The 12,036-nt window shown below is 53.3% G+C and overlaps 1 protein-coding gene across 5 annotated transcripts in view; it reads left to right on the top strand.

Annotated features, from left to right (window-relative positions):
• Positions 1–12,036, top strand: part of PIP5KL1 (phosphatidylinositol-4-phosphate 5-kinase like 1) — a 621,182-nt gene that overhangs the window by 446,649 nt on the left and 162,497 nt on the right. For all 5 annotated transcript variants that reach the window (XM_085614153.1, XM_085614158.1, XM_085614155.1 and 2 more), the window contains one exon: positions 1,603–1,658. In XM_085614153.1, coding sequence (XP_085470279.1) covers positions 1,603–1,658 — 56 coding nt within the window. The remainder of the gene's footprint in view (positions 1–1,602; positions 1,659–12,036) is intronic.

The following is a 12,036-nucleotide window of genomic DNA, read 5'->3' as shown; positions in this document are numbered from 1 at the left end:
CCTGCTGCGTTCTGCTCGAGGAGCAGTCATTTCCAGAGCCCAGCCAGGACAAGCGACTCCAAGGGCCAGCTGACTCGCCTCCTGTCACAGCCCAGGGACGCAACAGCTGAAGAAGTCTGCTGGGGCAAGTTAGCAGCCCACAGTCTTCTACCCGCCACCAACGCCGTCGTTGAGCAGCATGGACCAGGACCCGACGCACAAAGCTGCACCCACGTTCACTGAACCAGGGAGTGTTGTCGGAGTGCTGCGGGGCCCCCCAGAGAGTGAGGTATTGAATGTCCCGTGATCGCGATACTGGGTGACTGGTAGTCCAGTGGCAACTGGACTTCTGCCAGCCCTGAGAGGACTTTGAGGGATGTTGACTCTGTGACCAGGATCACCTCACTCCCTTCATGGACCGAGGAGCAGTTGCAGCAAGACCCCCACTGACCGCATCGTACCTTGCACGTCTTTAGCATCCTTAATCCTTTGCATCAGGACCGCTTCCATAGGAAAGCCCTACAAAGGATAAAAGTGCCTGGAAATGAAGACTACTTCAGCTGATGAGATACCCGTTTCTGAGGACCTTGCAGGGTCCCCCTGACTAGCTTCCGAATGGAGTTGGTTGCCTAAAGTGACTCCGAGTGACCGCATCACATCTATGCCCAAACTTGTTAGTGAAGAGGTTTCTGAGTGTCAAACCTGTTGAATTTGCCAGAACTTGTTGATGATTGAGTGAAATCTTTGATTCACTATACCATATACATTCCATATCTCCAGCATCCTCCAGTGGATCTTTTTTGTTGTGGCGACTAAAATACATAAGAATAGAGTCTATTTTTATAAAGTGTTGTGTGATTTCATCTGTGATTGCTGATTTCTTCTTCAATTGTTTTGGTGTTTCAATACTTTACGCTTGTTCCTTTGTGTAAACCTTGCTGCTTAGTCACAGTTGAGGGTTTGACAAATGAAACCTAAGTGTCTTAAAGGGATTGGTAAGTGTATTGCACAGTGAGGTCGCACAGCCTCGCCATACAATACGCCCCATTTCCTCACAGGCTGTCTCAGCTTCTCTGTGGTGGGATCTTTCGGTCTCTCTGGTAGTCTAGCTCCCGCTCTTGTTCTGATAGACGCTCTCAGCTGTCTTTCTCTTACAGGCTCTCTTATAATCTCTCTGGTCGGCTATCTTCCTCATTATGATAGGTTGCCTCAGCCTCTCTCTGATCTGTATCTTTCTGCCTCTCTCTGACAGCCTGTCTCTGATAAACTGTCTGTCTATTTCTAAATCTTACTCTCACTTCTGAGACCCCTCCCTCTCCTCTCGGTCTCTCTTCTGACCTCTCCTGTCTGTCTCCTTTCCGCTCTCTGCGTTTCCCTGTCACCTCTCCTTTTTCCTCCTTCTGCCTCTCTTCTCACTTCTCCTGCCTATCCTTCTCACATCTCCTTACGCGGTTTCTCTCCTCATCTATCCAGCCTCTCCTCACCTCTACCGCCTTCCCCTTTCACCGATCTATTCTCTTCCTCCTCCCTCTCGCCTCCCTCTTCTCCTTTCTTCTGCCTCTCCCTCTCACCTCTTCTCCCTCTGCTGTGCCTGTAAAATGTTCTCCTGTCTTTTCTTTTCAGAAATATTTGATCATTATGCAGAGTGTCTTTTACCCGGATGAGCGGATTACTGCCAGGTGAGCACTGAAACATCTTAATCAACTTGTGAAGATGTAAAAGTAAAGTGCATGGATTAATGGTTGGGTGGCTGGATGGGTGGAAGGGTGCATGGATGGATACCTCATCACAATCTTGGTTCTTGATAAGCGCCATGCTAACCCATGTTCACCATCAAAGTTTAAAGCAAGCTCTGTAAGTGAGAGGCTGAAATCCAGAACGCCTCAGTCTGTTGCTTCACTAGTGCAACAGTTTGTGGCACGAGTCCCACGCTTGCTCAAGTCCCCCTGTGTTTCTGGACCTGTTGTAGTAACAGGCGCCTCGATGGAAGGCTTCAACTTGGAGGATGTCTAGCTCGTGTTGGTGGCACTTTATGGCCGTGCTTCCTTCCTTTTGTTACGTCATGTGCATTTGTAAAGCGCGCTATCACCCTCGAGGGTGCCCTGGTGCCAAGTAGGAGTGTGTACCGAGCTCTTCGTAGGTTCGGTTGTTAACTAATGACTCAAGTCTGGAATTCAAGAAGAGAGGAGACTCTGACGTGGAGGGTAAGGTCATTCCACGCTTTAGGAGCGATGGGAGAGCAGACGCGTCCTCCTGATCTGGTTCTGTGTGTGCGTGCGATGTTGGCAAGTAGAGTCCTGCAGAGCGAAGGTGTCTGGGTGGTTGGTGGAAGGAAATGCGGCTGTTCAGGTGGGCCGGGCCCGAGTTGTGGAGTGCCTTGAATGTGTGTCAGGAGTTTGACTTGAGCGTGTTTGTGTATCAGGAGCCAGTGTGGTGGTGTAAAGCGAGGTCTGCGTGAGAGGTTGAAGATGTGTCTGGCTGTCGAGATCTGGATGGTTTGTAGTCCTCTAGTCAGCTGCTTGATGACCCCGGAGTAAAGGGTGCTCCCGTAGTCCAACTTGTTGGTGGCCGGGGTGTGAGTGACAGTGTTTCTTGTGTTGCGTGGAAGCCATTTGAAGACCTTCCTCGGCATCTACAGGGTCTGGAAGCAGGATGCAGTGACAGCGTTGACTTGTGCGGTCATGTCCAGTTTGCGGTCAATGATGATTCCAAGGTTCCTCACGTGGATGTTGGGTGTGGGATAGAGCTTGGCCGTTCACCAGTTGGAGTTCCATTGTGAGGTGTTCTTGACAAAGACCACTACTTTTGGCTTGTTGGTGTTGAGTTTGAACCAGCTGGCTTTCATCCAGTAAGCAGCATTGGTCATGCAGGCGGTGAGCTTGTTTCGGCGGGCTTGTCCGAGAGAGAGTACGAGTTTTCTTTAATGTCGGTGTGCACGGGTGCCCAGTGATGTCAGACGGGGGGTTGGTATATGTCATTGTAATGAGGACACAGTCAGGTGACAACTGGTATATTAATGCAGAGTAACTAATGAATGGTGCGTCCCAAGCCAGGACCGGACTCACAGCAAACACCCCTCAAGAGCTGCAATGACCTCAAATACAAGACTCAGCACAGTGACCTGTAAAGCATTATATGACCAAAAAGTAGAAAGCATAGAAAAACGAGCCAAATGCTGCATGCTAATTTTTTAAAGGAGAGTTTAATGACATTGCAAGAAAATTGGACCTAAAACAATTGAGTTTAAGCAAACCAGGGATCACACAATGTTATTGCATTATGGCGTCATCACACACCCAGACGTAGGGAACAGGCTCAGGCACAAGAACAAGCCAATGGTTTAACAGAGGTACTCCCAGAGCCTGACAGGGAGCTTTCCACTCTGGTCTGTGTGAACATGACCCATCTCTTCCCCAGTCACCTCTCTTATGCACTCACTGTCACTCACCACTCCCCACACATCCTTCTTCACACACATACCAGAGCTCTTACGCTCCCCTCCTCTATACACTGCAGATCTCTTCCTCCTCCTGCTCCATCTCAATCCTCTCTCCAAGATCACATACTTTTCACAGTCCCCCCCCCCCCCCCCTCACCTTCTACAGCCCCTGGACTGTCGCATACCAGCACACAAACCTCCCCCGATCACCTCCACAATACTTCTCTTCTATCCCACCTTTACAAGATTTCCTTTCTTAAACAAGTCCTTCAACCAGTGTTGTGTGAGTTTGTGCTCCCCTCTCTACCTCTCATCAGAGGGAGAGGTGCCCACCCTGTGACGTCATTGTCACAGGTGCAGGGCAGGAAAGCAGCCTTTTTACATCCAACCTGTGTCCCACACTCTGTGACCCGATTGGCTCACTCAACCATACCATTGGCTTGAGGGTTATACACCGCTGTTGTACAATGTTTCACTCCTTGCTACTCCAAGAAGTCATGCATTTTCTTGGACGTTAAAAGCAGTACTTTAAATGGAAATAGAGAGGTCCTGGTCTCACTAACCAGAGTACCCGTTTGCTCATGGAAAGCGGTGGTACTCGTCTATTAAATGTATTGCAGCTGAGAAGTACTCTGTTTCAAATTAAAGAAGCGCAGGTACTCAGTACCGGACAGTACCTGCTCATTCGAAGCACTGAGTATGTGGGTCCCAGTATCCATCACCAAATCCAAATGCGCTGTTTGCCTCATTAATGGTTTTGACGGATTTGTATTTTTATTAGTGACAGAAGATAGCAGTTTCACACCCGTAAAAAAAGGGGAAGAAAAAGACAGAAATGTCCGTGGCGCGCAGAACGAGTGCAGTACTGTTGTAAACCAGAGAGCTAGGGATGCAGAATCCATGATTTTCATAGGCTTATCGCACCCCAGCCCCCATACCCCTGCATCACTGGGTTCCACATAGCACCAAACCCCCAGAAGACATTGAATATTTCCATATTCCATGCCCTGGTGTCCGGATACCCATGCGCTCGGTGGGCATGGTCGGGATGAATGACTTGAGAGCCCCAAATGTCCTTGTGTGTAGAGGACGGAGGGAGCATTGTGGCATAAGAGTCAAATTGTTCTTTGCAATAGAATTAATCCACACTTTATAGCTCCCTCATCCCCAGCAGCAGCCAGGCGTCTTTGAGCCTCTAGCAGGTCAAGTGCTGTATACCATCTATAGGACATCATAATGTCTCACAGCCAGCACAAAACTGCACCTCATGGGTCCTGAGGCACACCATACTCTGTCATTGTAGAGAGTGCAGACAGCACCTTCTACCAATAGGCTTGTATAGCATCGCAGGGCCACGACAGCTGTGGATCCTTCACCTCTGGTTGACCACATCTGGCACAGTTGGTGTCCTCTCGGAGGCCATATCTGTGCAGGTACAAAAGGGTGTGGGATGTGCGGTGCAGCTTTTTAAAGTACAGTACACGGAGCCTGCTACTCTGGGATATCATGCCCATCTATGCACAACAGAGGGACCACTTTGTCTCAGGTATCTCTAAACCCACTTCCTCCTCCCACTGGCAGGTGCAGCGTGTGTTGTGCCGGGTTGTCCTCATGGGTGTGTTGTGCCGGGTTGTCCTCATGGGTGTGTTGTGCCGGGTTGTCCTCATGGGTGTGTTGTGCCGGGTTGTCCTCATGGGTGTGTTGTGCCGGGTTGTCCTCATGGGTCTGTTGTGCCAGGGTGTCCTCATGGGTCTGTTGTGCCAGGGTGTCCTCATGGGTCTGTTGTGCCGGGGTGTCCTCATGGGTCTGTTGTGCCGGGGTGCCCTCATGGGTCTGTTGTGCCGGGGTGCCCTCATGGGTCTGTTGTGCTGGGGTGTCCTCCTGGGTCTGTTGTGCCGGGGTGTCCTCCTGGGTCTGTTGTGCCAGGGTGTCCTCATGTGTGTGTTGTGCCGGTGTGGCCTCATGGGTGTGTTGTGCCAGGGTGTCCTCATGGGTGTGTTGTGCCGGGGTGTCCTCATGCGTGTTTTGGTGCTGGGTGTCCTCATGCATGTGGTGTGTCGGTATGTCCTCATGCATGTTTTGGTGCCAAGGTTTTCTCATGTTTTTTGTGCTGGAGTGTCCTCATGTGTGTGTTGTGCCGGGGTGTCCTCATGGGTGTGTTGTGCCGGGGTGTCCTCATGGGTGTGTTGTGCCGGGGTGTCCTCATGGGTGTGTTGTGCCGGGGTGTCCTCATGCGTGTTTTGGTGCTGGGTGTCCTCATGCATGTGGTGTCGGTATGTCCTCATGCATGTTTTGGTGCCAAGGTTTTCTCATGTTTTTTGTGCTGGAGTGTCTTCATGCATGTATTGTGCTGGGGTGTCCTCATGCGTGTGTTGTGCTGGGGTGTCCTCATGCGTGTGTTGTGCTGGGGTGTCCTCATGCGTGTGTTGTGCTGGGGTGTCCTCATGCGTGTGTTGTGCTGGGGTGTCCTCATGCGTGCATTGGGCTGGGGTGTCTTCATGCGTGAGTTGTGCTGGGGTGTCATCATGCATGTTGTTGTGCCGGGGTGCCCTCATGGGTCTGTTGTGCTGGGGTGTCCTCCTGGGTCTGTTGTGCCGGGGTGTCCTCCTGGGTCTGTTGTGCCAGGGTGTCCTCATGGGTGTGTTGTGCCGGGGTGTCCTCATGGGTGTGTTGTGCCGGGGTGTCCTCATGGGTGTGTTGTGCCGGGGTGTCCTCATGCGTGTTTTGGTGCTGGGTGTCCTCATGCATGTGGTGTGTCGGTATGTCCTCATGCATGTTTTGGTGCCAAGGTTTTCTCATGTTTTTTGTGCTGGAGTGTCTTCATGCATGTATTGTGCTGGGGTGTCCTCATGCGTGTGTTGTGCTGGGGTGTCCTCATGCGTGTGTTGTGCTGGGGTGTCCTCATGCGTGTGTTGTGCTGGGGTGTCCTCATGCGTGTGTTGTGCTGGGGTGTCCTCATGCGTGCATTGGGCTGGGGTGTCTTCATGCGTGAGTTGTGCTGGGGTGTCATCATGCATGTTGTTGGGCTGGGGTGTCCTCATGCATGCGTTGTCGGTATGTCCTCATGTGTGTGTTGTGCTGGTATGTCCATATGCGTGTGTTTTGCCAGGGTGTCAGCATGCATGTTATTGTGCTAGGTGTCTTCATTTGTGTGTTGGGCTGGGGGTCCTCATGCGTGCATTGGGCTGGGGTGTCATCATGCATGTATTGTGCCGGGCTGTCCTCATGCGTGTGTTGTGCAGGGATGTCCTCATGCATGTTGTTGTCGGTATGTCCTCATGTGTGTGTTGTGCTGGTATGTCCATATGCGTGTGTTTTGCCAGGGTGTCAGCATGCATGTTATTGTGCTAGGTGTCTTCATTTGTGTGTTGGGCTGGGGGTCCTCATGCGTGCATTGGGCTGGGGTGTCATCATGCATGTATTGTGCCGGGCTGTCCTCATGCGTGTGTTGTGCAGGGATGTCCTCATGCATGTTGTTGTGCTGGGGTGTCATCATGCATGTATTGTGCCGAGGTGTCCTCATGCGTGTGTTGTGCTGGGATTTCCTCATGCATTGGGCCGGAGTGTCATCATGCGTGTTGTTGTGCTGGGGTGCCCTCATGTGTGTGTTGTGCTGGGATGCCCTCATGCGTGTGTTGGTCAGGGGTGTCCTCATGCATGTGTTGTGCTGGGGTGTCCTCATGCATGTGTTGGGCCGGGGGTCATCATGCGTGTTGTGCTGGGGTGTTCTCATGTGTGTGTTGTGCTTGGATGTCCTCATGCATGCGTTGGGCCAGGGGTCATCATGCGTGTTGTTGTGCTGGGGTGTCCTCATGTGTGTGCTGGGCTGGGGTGTCATCATGCATGCATTGGGCCGGGGTGTCATCATGCGTGTTGTTGTGCTGGGGTGTTCTCGTGTGTGTGTTGGGCAGGGGTGTCCTCATGCGTGTGTTGTCGGTATGTCCACCAATCAATCATTTGTAAAGTGCACTACATACCCGTGAGGGTCTCAAGGCGCATGGGGGGGCGCTACTGATCGAACAGACAGGTCTTGAGCATCCTCCTGAAGGTCAGCAGGTCTTGGGTCTGTCGTAGGCTCAGTGGGAGGGTGTTCCATGTCTGGGCGGTGAGGTGGGAGAAGGTTCTCCTGCCGGTGGTTGTTTTTCGGATGCGCAGGATGGCGGCGAGTGAGAAGTCGGCGGAGCGTAGCTGGCGGTTGGGGATGTAGAAGGAGAGCCGTCTGTTGAGGTAGGCTGGGACGGTCTTGTGGAGTGCTTTGTGTGCGTGGATGAGGAGCTTGAAGGATATCCTGTTGTTGACGGGGAGCCAGTGCAGGTTTCTCAAGTGGGGGGTGATGTGGCCGTGTCGTGGTACGTCGAGGATCAGTCGCGCCGAGGCGTTTTGGATGCGTTGTAGTCGTTTGAGCTTGGTCGGGGCTTCCGCATAGAGGGCGTTTCCATAGTCGAGTCTGCTGCTGACGAGGGCCTGGGTGACTGTCTTTCTTGTATCTGTCGGGATCCATCTGTAGATCTTGCAGAGCATGTGGAGGGTGTTGAAGCAGGAGGAGGAGACTGCATTGACTTGCTTGGTCATTGAGAGCGTTGAGTCGAGGATGATTCCCAGGTTGTGTGCGTGGTCGCTGGGTGTCGAGGCTGCCCCCAGTGCCGTCGGCCACCAGGAGTCGTCCCAGGCTAAGGGGTTGGAGCCGAGGATGAGGACCTCCGTCTTGTCCGAGTTCAGCTTCAGGTGGCTGATCTTCATCCAGTCGGTGACGGCCTTCATTCCTTTGTGGAGGTTGGGTTTGGCGGTGATGGGGTCCTTGGTGAGGGAGAGGATCAGTTGAGTGTCGTCTGTGTAGGAGATTATGTTGAGATCGTGCTGTCGGGCGACGTGTGCAAGCGGGGCCATGTACATGTTGAACAGTGTCTGGCTGAGGGAGGATCCTTGGGGTACGCCACAGATGATCTTGGAGGCTTTGGAACGGAATGACGGGAGGACGACGCTTTGTGTTCTGCCGTAGAGGAAGGAGGTGGTTCATTCCAGAGTCTTGTCTCAGATCCCTGCAGCGTGGAGTCGTGCGCGTAGTGTGCGGTGGCAGACGGTGTCAAAGGCGGCGGAGAGGTCTAGGAGGAGAATTGCTGCGGTCTCACCGTTGTCCAGTAGGGTCCTGATGTCATCGGTGGCGGCAATGAGGGCAGTCTCAGTGCTGTGGTTGCTGTGGAACCCTGACTGGGAAGGGTCCAGGATTCTGTTTTCTTCGAGGTATCGGGTTAGCTGTCTGTTGACGATTTTCTCGATGACCTTGGCCGGGAAGGGGAGCAGAGAGATGGGCTAGAAGTTCTTGAGGTCTCTAGGGTCTCCCTTGGGTTTTTTCAGTAGGGCGTTTATCTCTGCATGTTTCCAGCTCTCTGGGAAGGTCGCGGTCTCGAGGGAGAGGTTGATGACGTTGCGCAGGTGTGGTGCGATGGAGCTGCTTGCTTTGTTGAAGTGGTGCGGGAATGGGTCTGACGGAGAGCCGGAGTGGATTGTGCTCATGGTCTTGATGGTGTCATCAAAGCTCACACTGGCCTAGGCTAGCAGGGGGTCGTGGTCGATGGTGTACGGAGGGTCTGTTGTGTTGCTGTCTGTTGGGGCTGTCTGGGTGTTGAAGCTGCTGTGGATGTCTGCTATCTTGCGGTGGAAGAAGGTGGCGAGGGAGTCGCACTGGGCTTGCGACGGCGGGATGTCGGTGTTGGAGCTGGGGTTGGAGAGTTCCTTCACGATGTTGAAGAGCTCCTTGCTATTGTGTGCATTGTTGTCGAGGCGGTCTTTGAAGGAGATCCTCTTGGCCACCCTGATGAGGTGGTGGCGGTTGCGGATGGCGTCCTTGTGTGCTGCGTGGCTGTCCGGAGTTTGTTCACTGTGCCATTCCTTCTCTAGTTTACGGTAGGCTTGCTAGGAGGCTCTGAAGCTGGTGTAGCTGCAGTTCCGGCAGGTGAAGGGACCGTGTGAGCTTCACCTTGAAGCAGGTGTGGGTCCGTCCGGAGTTGAGAGCGTGCAGAGTGCTCACGTCGTAGTGGCGGCGGTCATCATGGTGGGTGCGGGGGCCAGGGGTCCTGGCGATGAGCGTGGTCCAGGCACAGACTGGCACAGACGGGCTTGCCTTAGGTGCGCCTTTGGCACGCCAGCGGCCGGCATATATGGGGAGGTGGGAGGGAGGAGCAGGTGGGAGGCAGGGGCAGCAAATGGGCAGTGGGCAGTCAGGGGGGCAGGCTGCATGGGACACAGCGGCAGGGGCGGTGAGGGAAGATGAAGGGAACAGAAGGCAAAAGGGCACAAAAAACAAGGAAAAACGAGTGGCACAGAAGGTCAAAAGGGCAGAGAAATGCAGGAAAAACGGGTGGCACAGAAGGCAAAAAGGGCAGAGAAATGTAGGAAAAACGAGTGGCACAGAAGGCAAAAAGGGCAGAGAAATGTAGGAAAAACGAGTGGCACAGAAGGTAAAAAGGGCACAGAAATACAGGAAAAACGGGTGGCACAGAAGGCAAAAAGGGCACAGAAATACAGGAAAAACGGGTGGCACAGAAGGCAAAAAGGGCAGAGAAATACAGGGAAAACGAGTGTCAGAAGGCAAGAGAGCACAGAAATACAGGGGCAGCTGAGAAACAGAAGGCAAAAATGGGCGGAGAGGCATGGAGGCAGCGAGGGATACAGTAGGAAAAACCGGGCAGAGACACAGGGCAGCGAGGGGTACAGAAGGAAAAACCGGACAGAGACACGGGGCAGCGAGGGGGAAGAGAGGGAGGAAAACGGGCACGGACCACAAACAGGCAGCGGGGGAAGACAGAACAGCAGTTACAGACACAACAATGAAATACAGGCAATACAATAAAACAATAGAGGCGAAGGTGGAGCTGTGCGGAGGGGGAGCGACCTACCTGGTGGGTATGCAGCTCGGTGTAGCATAGAGATTGGCTGTGTTGTTGAGGTGGTTGTGAGAGGCGAGTCAACCGCCCCACAGGGCACTGGCTCCGCCAGGAACTGGATAATTTCCCTGAATGACCTTTCAATATATGAAACAAGAAGATATATAAAGGGGTTCCATGTGTAGTACCAGCGACAGGAATATTTTATTTATGTATGTCTCCCCATTTCAGACTCCCTTTTTGGTAAAGTTGAGAGAGTTCCTTTGGTTTGTGTGGCCTGAATCTGCGGGTGGGCATCTGCGGGTGGGCATCTGCGGGTGGGCATCTGCGGGTGGGCATCTGCGGGTGGGCATCTGCGGGTGGGCATCGGCGGGTGGACATCGGCGGGTGGGTAGCTGCTGGTGGACATCGGCGGGTGGACATCGGCGGGTGGGTAGCTGCTGGTGGACATTGGCAGATTGGAACAGCTGGGATGTAGAGAGTTAACGCACAACAGTCAACGCAGTGTAGTTACACCCGAGTGTGCAGGTGGGTATCTGCGGGTGGGTATCTGCTGGTGGGTATCTGCCGGTGGGTATTGGCAGAGTGGAACAGCCATGAGAGTAGAGAGTTCACTCATAAGTCAACGCAGTGTAGTTACCCCTGGGTGTGCAGGCTGCTGTAGTCACATCTATTTACATCCGGGCCTAGCTTCCGGTCAGCGCTCTGAGGTCTCGGTGCCATGGCATCTATTTAACTGCATGTGGGAGCCCAGACTGTGCCAACAGTAGCAGGGTATGCTTGAGCACAAAGGTGGCACAGCTCGGACCGGGGCTTCGAGGCCTCCCCTGGGACGTCATTCACCTTATGGTTGAAGAGCGGATCTGACGAGCGAGGTCTGGTGGAAGCGCTAGTGGGATGTTGAGGAACATGTAGAGTAGTGTTACTGACCCTGTTCCACCAGCTCCAGGCCGCGGAGAGCTGTCCGGCGTGACACGAGCTCCGTCAGGTACTTTGCTTATGTCCATCCAGACTTCCCCTCTCACCGAATCCTCCTCACGGTCGGTCACACTCCCAGGTATTCCGTGAACACTCTCACCTTTCAAGGGGGAAGTCTGGACCAATGTGCCTCGTGCCAGCAGCGAGTAGCAGAAATATTCCAGATTTGCCCCATGGGTGGTGACCCATCCCTGACAATGTGCCGAAGCCTCATATCCTGTAGGGTCATTTAGGCAGTTGCCTGGGTCCCACAGAGGGCCATATCACCTGCGTGGGGCAATCTATGTCAGGATTGATGGAGTTGTGTATCAGATGCGTGGTCTGCACAGGGCTGGCACAGCTTGGCTGCTAGGGGCTCCAGGGCGGAATTGAACAAGATTGGTGAGGGAGACCACAAGGGGAGAGAGAGGGAGTCTTTGGGGTGTTATCTAGGGCTTGGGGAGTGGTCGTCTGATCCAAAGAGACTGCAGGGACGCTCATTCATGTCCGAATGGAAATAAATGTCCTCTTTCGGGGAATCGAAGGCCTTCGAGGCACCTGCGAACATTGCAGCTGTATCTAGTTCATGTTGAAATCCTGTAGAAGAGCATACAGGGTATGGAGGACCAGGCTCAACCGGTTTCAATTCGTTCGGCTAATATTTTTTTCCCACAGTTTATGGGGGTAATGGATGATGCGCGTCACAGGACTGCGCCTGCCGACCTATTGTCAAGAGTCACGAGGACTGCCTCGTGCAGGGAGAGGGGGCGTGGTTTG

This window comes from Triturus cristatus, chromosome 1_2, assembly GCF_964204655.1.
Source record: "Triturus cristatus chromosome 1_2, aTriCri1.1, whole genome shotgun sequence".
In the NCBI taxonomy this organism is placed as follows: Eukaryota; Metazoa; Chordata; class Amphibia; order Caudata; family Salamandridae; genus Triturus; species Triturus cristatus.
This window is presented reverse-complemented; position numbering and strand designations above follow the sequence as displayed.